This window comes from Salmo salar, chromosome ssa03 (genome assembly GCF_905237065.1).
Source record: "Salmo salar chromosome ssa03, Ssal_v3.1, whole genome shotgun sequence".
NCBI classification, from domain to species: Eukaryota; Metazoa; Chordata; class Actinopteri; order Salmoniformes; family Salmonidae; genus Salmo; species Salmo salar.
The window spans coordinates 98,186,822-98,208,624 of NC_059444.1; the positions used below are offsets into that span (position 1 = coordinate 98,186,822).

Genomic DNA, 21,803 nt, shown 5'->3' on the forward strand with positions numbered 1-21,803 from the left:
AGAAGACTTGGACGCAGCATCAGAGGACAGAGAAGGATGTTCAGAACTCACTCAGTCTGGTAAGTTGGTGAGGGTAGACTTTGAGGCTGCTTACCTGACAGCTTCAAAGGACAGAGAGGGATGTTCAGAACTCACTCAGTCTGGTAAGTTGGTGAGGGTAGACTATGAGACTGCTTACCTGACAGGATCAGAGGACAGAGAGGGATGTTCAGAACTCACTCAGTCCAGGAAGTTGATGAGGGTAGACTGTGATGCTGCTTACCTGACAGGATCAGAGGACAGAGAGGGATGTTCAGAACTCACTCAGTCTGGTTAGTTGGTGAGGGTAGACTATGAGACTGCTTACCTGACACGGAGGAAGTCTTTCCTTTTCATCTCCTCTCCCTTACAATCCCTATGCCCCCCCTCTCCTCTCCCCTACCTTCCCTATGCCGCCCCCTCCCCTAATGTGTTGGACCATCATGTTTATTTGTTTGAATCCTTTCTTTGTTTGTGGTTAGGTTAGAAGAGAATGACTCCTCAACCCAAGAGGCCCTGGAGCAGCGGTGATTAGGTTAGAAGAGAATGACTCCTCAACCCAAGAGGCCCTGGAGCAGCGGTGATTAGGTTAGAAGAGAATGACTCCTCAACCCAAGAGGCCCTGGAGCAGCTGTGATCAGGTTAGAAGAGAATGACTCCTCAACCCAAGAGGCCCTGGAGCAGCTGTGATTAGGTTAGAAGAGAATGACTCCTCAACCCAAGAGGCCCTGGAGCAGCTGTGATTAGGTTAGAAGAGAATGACTCCTCAACCCAAGAGGTCCTGGAGCAGCTGTGATTAGGTTAGAAGATAATGACTCCTCAACCCAAGTGGCCCTGGAGCAGCTGTGATTAGATTAGAAGAGAATGACTCCTCAACCCAAGAGGCTCTGGAGCAGCTGTGATTAGGTTAGAAGAGAATGACTCCTCAACCCAAGAGGTCCTGGAGCAGCTGTGATTAGGTTAGAAGAGAATGACTCCTCAACCCAAGAGGTCCTGGAGCAGCTGTGATTAGGTTAGAAGAGAATGACTCCTCAACCCAAGAGGCCCTGGAGCAGCTGTGATCAGGTAAGAAGAGAATGACTCCTCAACCCAAGAGGCCCTGGAGCAGCTGTGATTAGGTTAGGAGAGAATGACTCCTCAACCCAAGAGGCCCTGGAGAAGCTGTGATTAGGTTAGAAGAGAATGATTCCTCAACCCAAGAGGTCCTGGAGCAGCTGTGATTAGGTTAGAAGAGAATGACTCCTCAACCCAAGAGGTCCTGGAGCAGCTGTGATTAGGTTAGAAGAGAATGACTCCTCAACCCAAGAGGCCCTGGAGCAGCTGTGATTAGGTTATAAGATAATGACTCCTCAACCCAAGAGGCCCTGGAGCAGCTGTGATTAGATTAGAAGAGAATGACTCCTCAACCCAAGAGGCTCTGGAGCAGCTGTGACTAGGTTAGAAGAGAATGACTCCTCAACCCAAGAGGCCCTGGAGCAGCTGTGAGAGAGTATCAGTGTGGAACATTTGGGAACATTTAAAGAAGGTTCCCGGAATAGAGGATTGTCTGTTACGTAAAGGGTCATTAATGATACCCTCCTAATATTGAGTTACGCCTGGTCAGTTTGTCATGGACAGAAAGGTGTCCTTAATGTTTTGTACACTTAGTGTAAACTGCACAATAATTATACATTTATGGATTTTTTTTATGTAACCTATTGTTTTCTCTATATTCAACCTGCCATCTACCCACCTGGGGACTGAGGGTTATGAGAGAACCCCCACATCACTAGCTTCTCTTATACAACCTGCCATCTACCCACCTGGGGTCTGAGGGTTATGAGAGAACCCCCACATCACTAGCTTCTCTTTAAACAACCTGCCATCTACCCACCTGGGGTCTGAGGGTTATGAGAGAACCCCCACATCACTAGCTTCTCTTTATACAACCTGCCATCTACCCACCTGGGGACTGAGGGTTATGAGAGAACCCCCACATCACTAGCTTCTCTTTATTCAACCTGCCATCTACCCACCTGGGGACTGGGGGTTATGAGTGAACCCCCACATCACTAACTTGCATGTTCTGCAGCCTTGTAAAGATAAGGAGGGGATGACTGGGAGGCAGGTTGGCATATATTTATATTTTCTTATTCCAGTCCTTTACTGAGATTTGTGTGTAGGTATTTTTTTCTGGAATTGTTAGATATTACCTGTTAGATATTGTTGCACTGTCGAAACTAGAAGCACAAGCATTTCGCTACACTCGCATTAACATTTGCTAACCATGTGTATGTGACCAATAAAATTTGATTTGATTAGTCAAATCTAGAGGAAATCACACAGTTCTGCCTCCAGGTCAAGATTCATGACAAACGTCAACCTGCAACTGGGAGAGGCAATGTAAAATCAATAACGAAACTGTTTTCACAAATAACATAGTTTTCTTGTTTCAAGTCTGTTTTATTATGAAAAGTAAAATATATCCTTGTATACTTGTACAACTATGGAGCGTATGTCCATATATAATTATACAATTAGTTATTCAACATAAAAGACAACAAATGATCACATTGGTATTTTAACAGTGTTATTGTAAGAGATTAAATGTTTAAACAGAGGATACAACTAAAACAGTATAAAACAAGTGCAGTATGTTCTGAGAATGTTACTTTAACGTCAACTCATAACGTCACACTATAACTTCATGGGAGTCTTGTGGAAAGACTACATGTTGTTTTGGGTGGATTGAGTGACGTTTTCATCAACATTTGCAGAATATTCCTGCAATATTTTCACCTCTTGTCAGACGCCAACAGCCTAGTCGGCTGCAGACATTCATAAGGAGTTCAAGTAGTTTATTTCCCATTTGCAGGTATAAAAAGTAATACATAAATTGAAATTCCTTGTTGGAGCTCTCTCACATATAGGACAGTACATACCAGAGGAGGCTGCTGAGGGGAGGACGGCTCATAATAATGTCTGGAACAGAGTGAATGAAATGGAACACATGGAAACTACGTGTTTGATACCATTCCACTTATTCCCCTCCAGCCATTACAAACCTGTCCTCCCAAATGAAGGTCCCACCAACCTCCTGTGGTACATACACAAATAAAATCTCATAAAATCACACAGTGTGTGTGTGTGTGTGTCAGAGTGTGTGTCCTGTGTGTGTCCGCTGTGTGTGAGTGTGTGTGTGTCCAGTGTATGTGTGTCCAGTGTGTGTGTGTCAGTGTGTGTCCCCGCTGTGTGTGTGTGTGAGTGTGTGTGTTTGTGTGTCCAGTGTGTGTCCTGTGTTTGTGTGTCCAGTGTTTGTATGTGTCTATTCTGTGTGTCCAGTGTGTGTGTGTGTGTGTGTGTCTGTCAGGTTATTATTTACAGTGACACTGAGGAGTCTTCATCATAATGAACCCTAAACCCTGGATAGAGGGGCTCAGTGAATGTGGTGTAGAATGTGTACAGGTGGGTCAGTGTGTCAGAGGAGGCTCTATAGAAGGACAGAGTGCCGGCTGGCCAGTCCAGATACACTCCTACTCTGTGGGAGCTGGAGGAGGGGACGTCTACTATAGTGAGATTATTATTGTGCCAGGCAGTGTAACTGTTGTCATAGCAGAACAGACTCCAGGACTTGTCATTGTATCCAAGACAACAGTCATCACCCCTTCCTCTCCTGCTGATTCCTTTGTATGTCACTCCAATATCAGCCCCTCTCCCACTCCACTCTACCTCCCAGTAACAGCGCCCAGTCAGACCCTCTCTACACAGCACCTGCTCACAGTCCTCAAATCTCTCTGGGTTATCAGGATATGGCTGCTTCTCTCTCCTACATGTCACCTTTCTGTTCTCCTCAGACAGAGAGATGAGTCTGTTTACTGTGTTTAGGTCCAATGTGAGATCACAGACATCTGATGGATGAAACCAGACACAATATTAGAAATCATCATCATTCACATTAGAATGTTAAACCTGTTGGGGCTAGGGGGCAGTATTTTCACGGCCGGATATAAAAATGTACCCGATTTAAACTGGTTACTACTCTTGCCCAGAAACGAGAATATGCATATTATTAGTAGATTTGGATAGAAAACACTCTAAAGTTTCTAAAACTGTTTGAATGGTGTCTGTGAGTATAACAAAACCCATATCGCAGCCAAAAATCAGAGAAGATTCCATACAGGAAGTGCCCTGTCTGACAATTTCTGGTCCTTCTAGGTTATCTCTATCTCTGCTGTTACGTGACAATTTCTAAGGCTTCCATTGGCTGTCTGAAGGCGCCAGAAAGTGGATTGGGGCGTCTGCTGTCTCTGGGCAGATAACTGCAGCAGATTTTGTGAGTGGTCAGGCTGGGGACAGTGACACTGGATAGGCACGTTCATGAGAATTCTCAATTTTTTCTTTCAGCCTTTGAATGAAAACAACGTCGCCCGGTTGGAATATTATCGCTATTTTAAGAGAAAAATCGCGTAAAAATTGATTTTAAACAGCGTTTGACATGCTTCGAAGTACGGTAATGGAATATTTTGAAATTTTTTGTCATGATATGCGCCGGCGCGTCACCTTTCGGATAGTGTCTTGAACGCAAGAACAAACACAGCTATTTGGATATAACTATGGATTACTTGGAACCAAAACAACATTGGGTATAAACTAGAAGTCCTGGGAGTGCATTCTGACGAAGAACAGCAAAGGTAATCCAATTTTTCTTATAGTAAATCTGAGTACTCAAAATATTGCAAAATGTGCTTTCACCGAAAAGCTATTTTAAAATCTGACACCGCGATTGCATAAAGGAGTTCTGTATCTATAATTCTTAAAATAATTGTTATGTTTTTTGTGAACGTTTATCGTGAGTAATTTAGTAAATTCACCGGAAATTTCGGTGGGTATGCTAGTTCTGAACGTCACATGCTAATGTAAAAAGCTGGTTTTGATATAAATATGAACTTGATTGAACAAAACATGCATGTATTGTATAACATAATGTCCTAGGAGTGTCATCTGATGAAGATCATCAAAGGTTAGTGCTGCATTTAGCTGTGGTTTTGGTTTTTGTGACATTATATGTTAGCTTGAAAAATGGGTGTGTGATTATTTCTGGCTGGGTACTCTCCTGACATAATCTAATGTTTTGCTTTCGTTGTAAAGCCTTTTTGAAATCGGACAATGTGGTTAGATAAAGGAGAGTCTTGTCTTTAAAATGGTGTAAAATAGTCATATGTTTGAAAAATTGAAGTTTTGGGATTTTTGAGGAGCTTGTAATTCGTGCCATGCCCTATCATTGGATATTGGAGCGGTGTTCCGCTAGCGGAATATCTAGATGTAAGAGGTTAACGAGAGTTTTGTCTTTCAAATGGTGTAAAATAGTCATATGTTTGAGAAATCAAAGTTAGAGATTTGTTTAGGTATTTGTATTTCGCGCCACTCGATTCCACTGGCTGTTGACTAGGTGGGACGCTCACGTCCCACATAGCCCAGGGAAGTTAAGGGGGTTATAAGTTTTTGCATTTATTTTCAAATGTTCCAAATTTGACCCTTGGGTCTTGACTTGATGTGCATTTGCAATATGACAATTTACTGTGGAGCGCGCTCGCCATCTTTTGGATTTTTGCTGTGTGACACTTGGCATTTGCCATATGACATTTGCAATACGCTTTGAATGATCTGCCGTCCATTTGAGTGGTATTGGACATCGTGTATATGTTTCGTACGGTGCCAATATGTTCCCATTAATTTTGGTCCATTTCAGGGGGGTCTTCCCTTACTTGAATTAAGACTTATTCTTAGTCATATTCCTCACAGCAGTCAACACTCACATTTTCTAAGCCCAGGTTTCATTGTGTTCTCTCCACCATGTTCCACACTGTAGCGGTAAGCAGAAGAACAGACATTCATTGAGGGATACACCTGAACACACACACACACACACACACACACACACACACACACACACACACACACACACACACACACACACACACACACACACACACACACACACACACACACACACACACTGGACAAACACATACACTAGACATACACACACAAACACACACAGGACACACACGCACTGGACACACACACCGGACACACAAACAAAGGTCACACACACACACACAGGACACACACACACAGGACACACACACACAGGACACACACACACTGGACACACACTCACACACAGGACACACATACACACAGACTGGAAACACCCGCACACACACACACTGGACAAACACACTGGACACACACACACAGGACACACACAGGACACACACATAGAGGACTCACATACACACAGGACACACACATACAGGACACACACAGATACAGGACACACACTCAGGACACACACACACATACACACAAAGGACTCACACACACAAAAACAGGACACACACACACACTAACACACACATAAATGGCACACACTCACAGGACTCACACACACACATACACACACACACACTAGGGACACACAAACTGGACACACACAAAAACAGGACACACACACACACACACACACACACACACACACACCAACACACACATAAATGACACACACACACACACAGGACACACAGACACACAGGACTCACACACACACACATTCACACACACTGGACAAACACACAAAACAGGACACACACACACACACACAGGACACACATACACAGAGGACTCACACACACAGGACACACACACACACAGGACATAAACATACACAGGACACACACACACACTGAACACACTGGACACACACAGGACACACACAAACACATACACATGACTCACACTCACACAGGACACAAACACACACATACACAGACCTCACACACAGGACACACACACACAGGACATACACACAGGACACACACACACACAGGAAGCACACTCACAGGACGCACACACACACAGGACATACACACACAAAGGACATACACACACAAAGGACACACACACACACACTGATTAAACACTGGACACACACACACACACACACACACACACACACACAGGACATACACACACACACAGGACATACACACACACACAGGAACACACACACACACACACACACACACACACACACACACACACACACACACACACACACACACACACACACACACTGGACACACACAGGACACTCCAACAGACAGGACATACACACATACAGGACATAGACACAGGACACACACAAAGTGGACACACACACACTGGACACACACACACACACACACACAGGAACACACACACACACAGGACACACACATAGAGGACACACATACACGCAGGACACACACAGATACAAGACACACACAGATACAGGACACACACTCAGGACACACACACACATACACACAAAGGACTCACACACACACAGGGCACACACAAAAACAGGACACACACACACTAACACACACATAAATTACACACACACACAGGACTCACACACACACACATACACACACACACTGGACACACACACACTGGACACACACAAAAACAGGACACACACACCAACACACACATAAATGACACACACACACACAGGACACACAGACACACAGGACTCACACACACACACATTCACACACACTGGACACACAAACAAAAAAGGACACACACATACTTGAGTTTTTCCAGGCTGCAGTGTGGATCCTCCAGTTCAGCTGAGAGCAGTCTGACTCCTGAGTCTCCTGGGTGATTGTAGCTCAGGTCCAGCTCTCTCAGGTGTGAGGGGTTTGACTTCAGAGCTGAGACCAGAGAAGAACAGCCTTCCTCTGTGACTAGACAGCCTGACAGCCTGCAAAGAGTCAAATCATATTAAAGCCACACTGCTATTCTTTGGTGGTGAAAATAGTGGCAGTATATTTTTTCAACATATTCAGATATATCAGTGTCCTGAAACCTGCCATATCTATTCATAAATTAATATATCATTATTAGAAATGACAAACTATCGAAGTATTGCTTGTAGAGAGAAAAATATATATAGTACAAATATTTGATTAGACTGACCAGACCAGTTTTAAAAGCAGTATCAGTCAAAAGACAGACAGTGAGGTATCAGATTTAGATTGTATGGAGTATACAGTCCATACCATATCTATTTTGACAGTGAAGCTAACATTTTAAATGTGGCTCTATACTCCAACATTTTGGATTTGAGATCAAATGTTTCATATGAGGTGACAGTATATAATGTCACCTTTTTATTTGAAGGTATTTTCATACATAACTGTTTTACGTTTTGAAATAAAAGCACTTTTCGTGTCTAGTCCCTCTATTTGAAGAAGTCATAAGTATTCTGACCAATTTACTCATACTGTATTTAAATAGTTAAAAGTTTAGTATTTGGTCGTAAACTTGATTGCATTTGCAGTTTGTTTTGGTTGTGTTTTGGGTTATGTTTTACCCAATAGTAACTGAATGGTGGATGATGACTGGAGTAACTTTCTTTCTAAGTGAGTAGATAACATGTTTCTAAACCCTACTAAATTTATCCTGATGATGGCATAATAACGAAAAATCATGAATGAGCCATGAATTATGATGAGTGAGAAAGTTACAAAGGCTACAACAAAACATGCTAACCTCTCACCATTACCAATAACAGAGGATACAACAAAACATGCTAACCTCTCACCATTACCAATAACAGAGGCTACAACAAAGCATACTAACCTCTCACCATTACCAATAACAGAGACTACAACAAAACATGCTAACCTCCCACCATTACCAATAACAGAGGATACAACAAAACATGCTAACCTCTCACTATTACCAATAACAGAGGCTACAACAAAACATGCTAACCTCTCACCATTACCAATAACAGAGACTACAACAAAACATGCTAACCTCTCACCACTACCAATAACAGAGGCTACAACAAAACATGCTAACCTCTCACCATTACCAATAACAGAGGATACAACAAAACATGCTAACCTCTCACCATTACCAATAACAGAGGCTACAACAAAACATGCTAACCTCTCACCATTACCAATAACAGAGGCTACAACAAAGCATACTAACCTCTCACCATTACCAATAACAGAGGCTACAACAAAACATGCTAACCTCTCACCATTACCAATAACAGAGGCTACAACAAAGCATGCTAACCTCTCACCATTACCAATAACAGAGGCTACAACAAAGCATGCTAACCTCTCACCATTACCAAAAACAGAGGGGGTATGATCTTTGTGCCTCTGTAACTTTCTCATTCATCATTCATTCATTATTATTCATAATCCTGGTAGCATACAAATGAACGTGGATCCCGCTAGCGGGACACCAGTCGACAACTTCCGGGAAATTGGAGAGCGCGCAATTCAAATAAATAATTGTAATATTAACCTCTTACATCTAGACGTTCCGCTAGCGGAACACCTGCTCCAATAGCCAATTATGGGCGTGGCGCGAATTACAAATTCCTCAAAAATACAAAAACTTCCATTTTTCAAACATATGACTATTTTACACCATTTTAAAGACAAGACTCTCCTTTATCTGACCACGCTGTCCGATTTCAAAAAGGCTTTACAACGAAAGCAAAACATTAGATTATGTCAGCAGAGTACCCAGCCAGAAATAATCAGACACCCATTTTTCAAGCTAGCATATAATGTCACATAAATCCAAACCACAGCTAAATGCAGCACTAACCTTTGATGATCTTCATCAGATGACACCCCTAGGACATTATGTTATACAATACATGCATGTTTTGTTCAATCAAGTTCATATTTATATCAAAAAACAGCTTTTTACATTAGCATGTGACGTTCAGAACTAGCATACCCACCGAAATTTCCGGTGAATTTACTAAATTACTCACGATAAACGTTCACAAAAAACATAACAATTATTTTAAGAATTATAGATACAGAACTCCTCTATGCACTCGCTATGTCCGATTTTAAAATAGCTTTTCGGTGAAAGCACATTTTGCAATATTCTCAGTAGATAGCCCAGCCATCACGGCTAGCTATTTAGACACCCAGCAAGTTTAGCACTCACCAAAGTCAGATTTACTATAAGAAAAATGTTATTACCTTTGCTGTCTTCGTCAGAATGCACTCCCAGGACTTCTACTTCAATAACAAATGTTGGTTTGGTCCCAAATAATACATAGTTATATCCAAACAGCGGCGTTTTGTTCGTGCGTTCAAGACACTATCCGAAAGGGTAAATAAGGGTTACGAGCCCGACGCGTTTCGTGACAAAGTAAATCTAAATATTCCATTACCGTACTTCGAAGCATGTCAACCGCTGTTTAAAATCAATTTTTATGCAATTTTTCTCATAAAAAAGCGATAATATTCCGACCGGCAAAGCGAGTTTTCGTTCAGAGAGAGAGAAAGTAAAAGCATGGGATCCCCTCGTGCACGAGCCTCAGTCTGATGGCCCTCTGATCGACTTCCATCCAAACGCGCTAAAGTTTTTCAGCCAGCGGCTGGAATTACATCATTCAGCTTTTTCCCGGGTTCTGAGAGCCTATGGGAGCCGTAGGAAGTGTCACGTTACAGCAAAGATCCTAAATTTTCTTTAAACAGAGCCAAGAAGCTCAAGGAATGGTCAGAGAGGGAACTTCCTGTTTGGAATCTTCTCAGGTTTTTGCCTGCCATATGAGTTCTGTTATACTCACAGACACCATTCAAACAGTTTTAGAAACTTTAGGGTGTGTTCTATCCAAAGCCAATCATTATATGCATATTCTAGTTTCTGGGCAGGAGTAATAATCAGATTAAATCAGGTACGTTTTATATCCGGCCGTGAAAATACTGCCCCCTAGCCATAACAGGTTAAACATTCATGAAAATACAAGTGCCTTATATCATTTAAAAGCTTAAAATCTTGTTAATCGAACTGCAATGTCCAATTTACAATAGACTTCACAGCGAAAGCATACATTGCGATTGTCTGAAGACAGCGCCATACAACAACATATTTTTCAACCAGCACAGGCGTCACAAAATCACAAACAGCGATAAAATAAATCACTTACTTTTTAAGATCTTCCTCTGTTTGCAATCCCAAGGGTCCCAGCTACAAGATGAATGGTCGTTTTGTTAGATTAAATCCTTCTTTATATCCCAAAAAGTCAGTTTAGTTGGCGCCATCGATTTCAGTAATCCACTCGTTCAACATGCAGACAAAGGAATCCAAAAAGGCTACTGGTAAACTTCACCCAAACAAGTCAAACGACATTTCTATTTAACCTGTCTGGGCTAGGGGGCAGTATTTTCACGGCCGGATAAAAAAACGTACCCGATTTAAACTGGTTACTACTCTTGCCCAGAAATGAGAATATGCATATAATTGGTATATTTGGATAGAAAACACTCTAAAGTTTCTAAAACTGTTTGAATGGTGTCTGTGAGTATAACAGAACTCATATGGCAGCCAAAAACCTGAGAAGATTACAAGCAGGAAGTGGCCTGTCTGACAATTTATGGTCCTTCTGTTGCATCTCTATCGAAATTACAGTATCTCTGCTGTTACGTGACACTTTCTAAGGCTTCCATTGGCTCTCTAAAGCCGCCAGAAAGTGGATTGGGGCGTCTCCTGTCTCTGGGCAAAGTACAGGAGCTCTGTTTGTGAGTGGACTGCCTGGTGGCTCAGAGACAGGAGATACGCGTTCACGAGACTTGGCCCCTTTTTTCTTCACCTGTTTGAATGAATACAAGGTTGTCCGGTTGGAATATTATCGCTATTTTACGAGGAAAATCGCATAAAAATTGATTTTAAACAGCGTTTGACATGCTTCTAAGTACGGTAAAGGAACATTTTGAAATATTTTGTCACGAAATGCGCCTGCGCATTACCCTTTGGATAGTGACTGAACACTAATGCGACAAGCAAACAAAATAACAACCGAACAGTTCCGTCAGGTGCAAAACACTAAACAGAAATTAACCACCCACCAAAACCCAAAGGAAAACAGGCTGCCTAAGTATGGCTCCCAATCAGCAACAACGATATACAGCTGTCCCTGATTGAGAGCCATACCCGGCCGAAACAAAGAAATACCAAACATAGAAAAAAGGACATAGAATGCCCCACCCCAACTCACGCCCTGACCAACCAAAATAGAGACATAAAAGGATCTCCAAGGTCAGGGCCTGACAGTACCCCCAAAGGTGCAGACTCCGGCCGCAAAACCTAAACCTATAGGGGAGGGTCCGGGTGGGCATCTACCCGTGGTGGCGGCTCAGGAGCAGGACACAGACCCCGCTCCACCGCTGGCTCACCCCACTTTAAAGGCTCCCCTAGAGCGTGGTCTCTTGCCGCCGACCACGGACTGGGGACCCTCGCAGCGGGCCCCGGACTGGAGGGCGACTCTGGGAGCTCTGAACTGGAGGGCGTCTCTGTCGGTTCCGGACTGGATGGCGTCTCTGTCGGTTCCGGACTGTGGGCCGTCTCTGTCGGTTCCGGACTGTGGGCCGTCTCTGTCGGTTCCGGACTGTGGGCCGTCTCTGTCGGTTCCGGACTGTGGGCCGTCTCTGTCGGTCCCGGACTGTGGGCTGTCTCTGCTGGCTCCGGACTCTGGGCCATCTCTAGATGGGGCACTATCGCCGGAAGCTCTGGACAGGGGCACTGTCGCCGGACACTCTGGACGGGGCACTGTCGCCGGACACTCTGGACGGGGCATTGTTGCTGGACACTCTGGACGGGGCACTGTTGCCGGACACTCTGGACGGGGCACTGTTGCCGGACACTCTGGATGGGGCACTGTTGCCGGACACTCTGGACGGGGCACTGTTGCCGGAAGCTCTGGACGGGGACTGCGCACTGAAGGCCTGATGTGTGGGGCTTGCTTAGGAGGCGCCAGACTAGGGACACGCACCACAGGGCTAGTGCGAGGAGCAGGAGCAGGACGAGCTGGACTGGGCTGACGCACTGGAGTCCTGGTGCGTGGGGCTGGTACTGGAGGTACCAGACTGGAGACCCGCACCTCAAGGCTAGTGCGAGGAGCAGGAACAGGGCGTACTGGACTGTGGGATCGCACTGGAGATCTGGTGCGTAGGCTTGTTACCCATCTTCCAGGCTGAATACCCAACCTAGCCCGGCGCGGGCGGAGCGCAGGCAGAGGACGGACTGATTCATCCCAGCTCCGGAGACACAGTACGCAGCGCCGGCGCAGGATAACCTGGACTGAGACAGCGCACCGGAGACCAGATGCGCTGAGCTGGAACACTCCGCCCCGGCTCAATGCCCACTCTCGCCCGGCAGATGTTAGAAGCTGGGATGTAGCGCACCGGGCTCTCAACGCGTACTGGGGACACCGTGCTCTCTACCGCATAACACGGTGCCTGACCAGTACTACGATGCCTCCTATAAGCACGGGAAGTTGGCTCAGTATTCCATCCTGACTCAGGCCAACTTCTCGTGGGCCCCCCCCCAAAAAAATGTTTGGGGCTGCCTCTCGGGCTCCCGTAGCTCCCATAACTTGTCCTCCCAGAATCTTTGCTCCTTCTGCCAATTCCATCCATCAACCCGATGCTCCAATCCACGCTGCTTGGTCTTCTTATGGTGGGTGGTTCTGTAACGGTCTTCGTCGTCCTCGGATGAAGGGGAAGAGAAATCAGACCAATTGGCTCCCAATCAGCAACAACGATATACAGCTGTCCTTGATTGAGAGCCATACCCGGCCGAAACAAAGAAATACCAAACATAGAAAAAGGACATAGGACATAGAATGCCCACCCGAACTCACGCCCTGACCAACAAAAATAGAGACATCAAAGGATCTCCAAGGTCAGGGCGTGACAACTCTTAAATGAAAATAAACTATAATATTTCATACGGAAAGTAGTATGAATGTGAGGGGTTTGAAACAAGCCTGAAACCTTGAATAAAGACTGTTGACATCTAGTGGAAGTCATAGGAATTGCAATCTGGGAACTGGATTTACATATAGCCAATAGGTTTGCATTGGAAGAGCCTGGGACCTAAAAAACAAAACAAATTCAGTTGGATATTCTTCAGATTTTTTTGTTCCATATCAATTCTGTTATAGTCACAGACATTATTTCAACAGTTGTAGAAACTTCTAAGTGTTTTCTACCCAATGCTACCAATTAAATGCATATCCTAGCTTTTGGGCTTGAGTAACAGGCAGTTTACTTTGGGTATGTCAGTCAGGCGGAAATTCAGGAAACTAGACGCTATCCCTAAGAAGTTTTTACATTATAACTGCCTTGTTCAGGGGATTAAATAAAAGGCGACATTCTGTACTGTTGCCTAATATGAAACATTCTATCTTAAATCCAAAATGCTGGAGCATAGCACCACATTTAAAACTGTAAGCTTCACTGTCCAAACACATATGGTGTGGACTATGTGTGCCCGTTAAACACATGTGGATCTGGTGAACAGTTATCACTTGTTGACCAACTACAGGAATACTGACCTCAGAGTCTCCAGTTTACAGTGGGGATTCCCCAGCCCAGCAGAGAGCAGCTTCACTCCTGAATCCTTCAGGTCATTGTTACTCAGATCCAGCTCTCTCAGGTGTGAGGGGTTTGACCTCAGAGCTGAGACCAGAGAAGCACAGCCTTCCTCTGTGACTCCACAGCCTGACAGCCTGACAAAGAAATCATCATGACTTCACAAACACACTGTTAATTTAACTAGTGTCAGATGCAAATGGTTTATTCTCTCAAACAACATATAGATTCATCTTCCGTCTCCAAGAATTGTATGGTCATAATGTTATACCAATGCACTGATTCAGTAAGTTTTTCAATAATAAATATTTTAATCTAAACTGAATATTTCTTCCTGATAATTAGTTCTTATATGTCATTTTATGTACTCACAGAGCAGCTCTGGAGGCTTTGACCACTGGCAGCAGCCTCAGAAGACCTTCCTCTGATCTGGAGTATTTCTTCAGGTCAAACACATCCAGCTCCTTTTCTGAAGTCAATAACACAAAGACCAGAGCTGACCACTGTGCAGGTAAGAGTTTGGCTTCTGAGAGACCTCCTAATCTCAGGTAGCTTTGGACCTCCTCCACTAGAGAATGGTCATTCAGTTCATTCAGACAGTGGAACAGATTGATGCTCCTCTCTGGAGAGGGATTCTCCTTGATCTTCTTCTTGATGTACTTGACTGTATCTTCATGGCTCTGTGAGCTGCTTCTTGTCTTTGTCAGTAGACCTCGTAAGTGCTTCTGATTGGACTCCAGTGAGAGGCCCAGAAGGAAGCGGAGGAAAAGGTCCAGGTTTCCCGTCTCATTTTGTAAGGCTTTATCCACAGCACTCTTGTAGACAGTAGCTTCAGGCTTCAGCGCAAAATAGTTAATGGTCGTTGATTGCGGTTCGGCCATTAGATTCTCATTGTTGTTGATGAATGAGAGGAACACATATACAGCAGCCAGAAACTCCTGAATGCTCAAATGCACGAAGCAGTACACCTTGTTCTGGTACAGCCCACATTCCTCTTTAAAGAGCTGTGTGCACAATCCTGAGTACACTGAGGCTTCATTGACATCAATGCCAGCCTCTTTCAGGTCTTCTTCATAGAAAATCAGATTGCCCTTCACAAGCTGTTGAAAAGCCAGTTTTCCCAGTGACAGAATGCTCTCCTGATTCCAGTGTGGACCTGTCTCTTCTTTCCCAAGATACTTTTCATTCTTCTGTTTGGTATGAAACTCCACAAGGTGTGTGTACATCTCAGTCAGAGTCTTGGGCATCTCTTCTCTCTTATGTTTCAGCATGTGTTCAAGGACTGTTGCAGAAATCCAACAGAAGACTGGAATGTGGCACATGATGTGGAGGCTCCTTGATGTCTTTATGTGTGAGATGATTCTGTTGGCCAGGTCCTCATCACTGAATCTCTTCCTGAAGTACTCCTCCTTCTGTGGGTCATTGAACCCTCGCACCTCTGTCACCTGGTCAACACACCATGAAGGGATAATATTGGCTGCTGCAGGTCGGGTAGTTATCCAGATGAGAGCAGAAGGAAGCAGATTTCCCTTGATGAGATTTGTCAGCAGAACATCCACTGAGGTTGACTCTGTGACGTCACAACAGATCTTGTTATTCTGGAAGTCTAGGGGCAGTCGGCACTCATCCAGACCATCAAATATGAACAGAACTTTGTACTTGTCATAGTTGGAGATTCTTGATTGTTTGGTTTCCATTGAGAAGTGATTGAGAAGTTCAATGAAAGTGTGTTTGTCTCCTTTCATCAAATTCAGCTCCCGAAAAGGAAATGAAAATACAAATTTTACATCCTGATTTGCTTTTCCTTCAGCCCAGTCCAGAATGAACTTCTGCACAGAGACTGTTTTTCCAATGCCAGCGACTCCCTTTGTCAGCACAGCTCTGAAACGTTGGTCTTGTCCAGTTAAGGGTTTGAAGATGTCGTTACATTTGATTGGAGTCTCTGGTCTTGCTTGTTTCCTGGTTGTTGTCTCTATCTGTCTCAGCTCATGTTCATTATTGACCTCTCCTGTTCCACCCTCTGTGATGTAGAGCTCTGTGTAGATCTTATTGAGAAGTGTTGGGTTTCCTTGTTTAGCGATCCCCTCAAATACACATTGAAACTTCTTCTTTAGATTAGATTTGAGTTCACGTTGGCAAATCACAGCAAGCTCATCTGAATCTAGGAATAACACAGAGGACATTAATATTACGTCTGTTTTAATGCCTACAGTATTGTAGGACTGTTACAAAGTTTTAAATTATAATAATTTATTATCTTAACTGACTGTGTAAATGTGTAAATGTTTTCATAATGCATTACAGACTGGTGTGACTGATTATATTATTATTGATGGTATTATTAATGTTCTCTCTCTCTCTCTCTCTCTCTCTTGTAGTGCTGCTGATCCTGTTTCTACTGGTCTGCCTGTGGATAAGGAACTCTGACCTGTTCACCAGACGTGATACCTTGTCCCGATCTCTCTCTCTCTCTCTCTCTCTCTCTCTCTCTCTCTCTCTCTCTCTCTCTCTCTCTCTCTCTCTCTCTCTCTCTCTCTCTCTCTCTCTCTCTCTCTCTCTCTCTCTCTCTCTCTAAATTAATCAACACAACACATCGCTGCTACTACTTGATGAGGTCACTAGGTGTTTTGTTAAGGCTGCTACAATATCATTGAGTTACATAGCTACCTTAGCTGTACATTAGCTACAGATTTTAAATGTTACAAAACTGCATTCAACATTCGGCAGACAGCTCTTACATTTCTCCAGTGTGTCAGCAAGCTCCTTCTGGTTCATTTCCCTCAGGACGTGCAATGTGATCTTCAGAGCCCCCTCTCTGGCACTTCTCTCCTGCTTCTCATCTTCAGCACCCACCACTTCCTTATCCTGCTTCTGACTCTCAAAGCCTTCTGGGAGTTCTGGACTAAGAATCCTCTTGAACATCTTCAGCTCGTTCTTCACAAATGTAATAATATTCTCTTCAAGCAACTGAAAAAAATTAAGTGAATAAGTTAAGCAAGAGAAGAAATGCTTTCTCATTAACACATTAATGAATGATTGGCAGATCAACTTTACTTGAGGTAAACAAAAACAAATGTACATAACAGGACCACATACACTGAATATGGAGGCCAGGTCTGTTTGATGACTCTGGGAAGACTGACCACTGAGAATCTCTGACTCTGATCTCTCCTGTTGGTTTCTGTGGACAAACCATGACATTACGTCTCCTCATCCAGGGAGTACACACACACACACACACACACACACACACACACACACACACGAACACATGGAGGGAATTAGGACTATGAAATGGACAAAATGATTAGCCTATGGATTTTGAAAACAACAAAAGGAAATGGTAAAATGGGAGAGGAGAAATGACTAGAGACAGTGTTGTTTAACTCACTGACCATGACCCATGAGTTCTTCTTACCTTTGTTCAGTAGAAAAGTCTCCCTCTCTAAAGTCTATAGGACGTTCCATAGACCAGTCACTCTTCATGGACACACAGCTGGGTACAGGGGAGGCTAGATTATCCTGCTTGATTGGACTTCCACACAACAGAGACAAACATTACATCTCTCATCTACTCTGAGCTCAGATGGGGAAACATAAGAAGAGTTTCATTCTAAAACACAACATATCACTTTACAGAAATGTTCGTAAATGTGCCTTTATTGTTTAAAGAAATTATGAAAGAGATTGTTGTGTTTTTTCACTATCTAATCATGGCATGGGATTGTTCAATAACAGACATGTATTTGATTGTAATCTATCACCTGATGGTTTCATTTCAGAGAGACAAATAATCATGTTTTTTTTGTTGCTAAATGCTACATACCTGTCTCACGCTCAGAGAAATCAGTAGTACTGCTAGGTTTTATACAGTAATAATATATATCTGTCTCACTCTCAGAGAAATCAGTAGTACTGCTAGGTTTTACACAGTAATAATATATATCTGCCTCACTCTCAGAGAAATCAGTAGTACTGCTAGGTTTTACACAGTAATAATATATATCTGCCTCACTCTCAGAGACATCAGTAGTACTGCTAGGTTTTATACAGTAATAATATATATCTGTCTCTCTCTCAGAGAAATCAGTAGTACTGCTAGGTTTTACACTGTATCTATATATAGGCCTCACTCTCAGAGAAATCAGTAGTACTGCTAGGTTTTACACAGTAATAATATATATCTGTCTCACTCTCAGAGAAATCAGTAGTTCTGCTAGGTTTTATACAGTAATAATATATATCTGCCTCACTCTCAGAGAAATCAGTAGTACTGCTAGGTTTTACACAGTAATAATATATATCTGCCTCACTCTCAGAGACATCAGTAGTACTGCTAGGTTTTATACAGTAATAATATATATCTGTCTCTCTCTCAGAGAAATCAGTAGTACTGCTAGGTTTTACACTGTATCTATATATATGCCTCACTCTCAGAGAAATCAGTAGTACTGCTAGGTTTTACACAGTAATAATATATATCTGTCTCACTCTCAGAGAAATCAGTAGTTCTGCTAGGTTTTATACAGTAATAATATATATCTGCCTCACTCTCAGAGTAATCAGTAGTACTGGTAGGTTTTATACAGTAATAATATATATCTGCCTCACTCTCAGAGTAATCAGTAGTAATACTAGGTTTTATACAGTCAAATGTAACAAGTAACTATAAGAACTGTACAAATGAATCATTGTTATTAACGTTGCACTTGAAAACGCTCGTACTCTAACATCTCCCTCAGACCACTAGAACAGCTGAGTAATCTACCTCTTGTCTCAGACCACTAGAACAGCTGAGTGATCTACCTCCTCCCTCAGACCACTAGAACAGCTGAGTAATCTACCTCCTCCCTCAGACCACTAGAACAGCTGAGTAATTTACCTCCTGTCTCAGACCACTAGAACAGCTGAGTGATCTACCTCCTGTCTCAGACCACTAGAAAAGCTGAGTAATTTACCTCCTGTCTCAGACAACTAGAACTGCTGAGTAATCTAAAACCTGTCTCAGACCACTAGAGCAGCTGAGTAATCTACCTCCACCGTCAGACCACTGTAGAACAGCTGAGTGATCTACCTCCTCCCTCAGACCACTAGAACAGCTGAGTAATCTAAAACCTGTCTCAGACCACTAGAGCAGCTGAGTAATCTACCTCCACCCTCAGACCACTGTAGAACAGCTGAGTGATCTACCTCCTCCCTCAGACCACTGTAGAACAGCTGAGTGATGTACCTCCTCCCTCAGACCACTAGAACAGCTGAGTGATCTACCTCCTGTCTCAGACCACTAGAACAGCTGAGTGATCTACCTCCTCCCTCAGACCACTGTAGAACAGCTGAGTGATCTACCTCCTCCATCAGACCACTAGAACAGCTGAGTAATCTACCTCCTGTCTCAGACCACTGTAGAACAGCTGAGTGATCTACCTCCTCCCTCAGACCACTAGAACAGCTGAGTGATCTACCTCCTCCCTCAGACCACTAGAACAGCTGAGTAATCTACCTCCTGTCTCAGACCACTAGAACAGCTGAGTAATCTACCTCCTGTCTCAGACCACTAGAACAGCTGAGTAATCTACCTCCTCCCTCAGACCACTAGAACAGCTGAGTAATCTACCTCCTGTCTCAGACCACTAGAACAGCTGAGTAATCTAAAACCTGTCTCAGACCACTAGAACAGCTGAATAATCTACCTCCACACTCAGACCACTAGAACAGCTGAGTAATCTACCTCCTCCCTCAGACCACTGTAGAACAGCTGAGTGATCTACCTCCTCCCTCAGACCACTGTAGAACAGCTGAGTGATCTACCTCCTCCCTCAGACCACTAGAACAGCTGAGTGATCTACCTCCTGTCTCAGACCACTAGAACAGCTGAGTAATCTACCTCCTCCCTCAGACCACTATAACAGCTGAGTAATCTACCTCCTCCCTCAGACCACTATAACAGCTGAGTGATCCACCTCCTCCCTCAGACCACTAGAACAGCTGAGTAATCTACCTCCTGTCTCAGACAACTAGAACAGCTGAGTGATCTACCTCCTCCCTCAGACCACTAGAACAGCTGAGTAATCTACCTCCTCCCTCAGACCACTAGAACAGCTGAGTAATCTAAAACCTGTCTCAGACCACTAGAACAGCTGAGTAATCTACCTCCTCCCTCAGACAACTAGAACAGCTGAGTAATCTACCTCCTGTCTCAGACCACTAGAACAGCTGAGTGATCTACCTCCTGTCTCAGACCACTAGAACAGCTGAGTAATCTACCTCCTGTCTCAGGCCACTAGAACAGCTGAGTAATCTACCTCCTCCCTCAGACCACTGTAGAACAGCTGAGTGATCTACCTCCTCCCTCAGACCACTGTAGAACAGCTGAGTGATCTTATCCTCCCTCAGACCACTAGAACAGCTGAGTGATCTACCTCCTGTCTCAGACCACTAGAAGAGCTGAGTAATCTACTTCCTCCCTCAGACAACTAGAACAGCTGAGTAATCTACCTCCACCCTCAGACCAATAGAACAGCTGAGTAATCTACCTCCTCCCTCAGACCACTATAGAACAGCTGAGTGACCTACCTCCTCCCTCAGATCACTGTAGAACAGCTGAGTGATCTACCTCCTCCCTCAGACCACTGGAACAGCTGAGTGATCTACCTCCTGTCTCAGACCACTGTAGAACAGCTGAGTGATCTACCTCCTCCCTCAGACCACTAGAACAGCTGAGTGATCTACCTCCTCCCTCAGACCACTGTAGAACAGCTGAGTGATCTACCTCCTTCCTCAGACCACTAGAACAGCTGAGTAATCTACCTCCTATCTCAGACCACTAGAACAGCTGAGTGATCTACCTCCTGTCTCAGACCACTAGAACAGCTGAGTAATCTACCTCCTCCCTCAGACCACTATAACAGCTGAGTGATCTACCTCCTCCCTCAGACCACTGTAGAACAGCTGAGTGATCCACCTCCTCCCTCAGACCACTAGAACAGCTGAGTAATCTACCTCCTGTCTCAGACCACTGTAAAATAGCTGAGTGATCTACCTCCTGTCTCAGACCACTAGAACAGCAGAGTAATCTACCTCCTCCCTCAGACCACTGTAGAACAGCTGAGTCATCGACCTCCTGTCTCAGACCACTAGAACAGCTGAGTAATCTACCTCCTGTCTCAGACAACTAGAACAGCTGAGTGATCTACCTCCTCCCTCAGACCACTGTAGAACAGCTGAGTCATCTACCTCCTCCCTCAGACCACTAGAACAGCTGAGTCATCTACCTCCTCCCTCAGACCACTAGAACAGCTGAGTAATCTAAAACCTGTCTCAGACCACTAG

The 21,803-nt window shown here is 44.0% G+C and overlaps 1 protein-coding gene across 1 annotated transcript in view; it reads right to left on the reverse strand.

The window, feature by feature from the left end:
* Nucleotides 1-2,436: 2,436 nt before the first annotated feature.
* The window catches only part of LOC123741857 (NLR family CARD domain-containing protein 3-like), a 41,344-nt gene continuing 21,977 nt past the window's right edge, over nucleotides 2,437-21,803 (reverse strand). The window contains exons 3-7 of the mRNA XM_045716085.1: nucleotides 17,213-17,441; nucleotides 14,847-16,629; nucleotides 14,452-14,611; nucleotides 5,814-5,856; nucleotides 2,437-3,905 (exon numbers count right to left, since the gene is read on the reverse strand). Of these exons, the coding sequence (XP_045572041.1) occupies nucleotides 3,376-3,905; nucleotides 5,814-5,856; nucleotides 14,452-14,611; nucleotides 14,847-16,629; nucleotides 17,213-17,441 (2,745 nt within the window). The 3' untranslated portion in view covers nucleotides 2,437-3,375. The remainder of the gene's footprint in view (nucleotides 3,906-5,813; nucleotides 5,857-14,451; nucleotides 14,612-14,846; nucleotides 16,630-17,212; nucleotides 17,442-21,803) is intronic.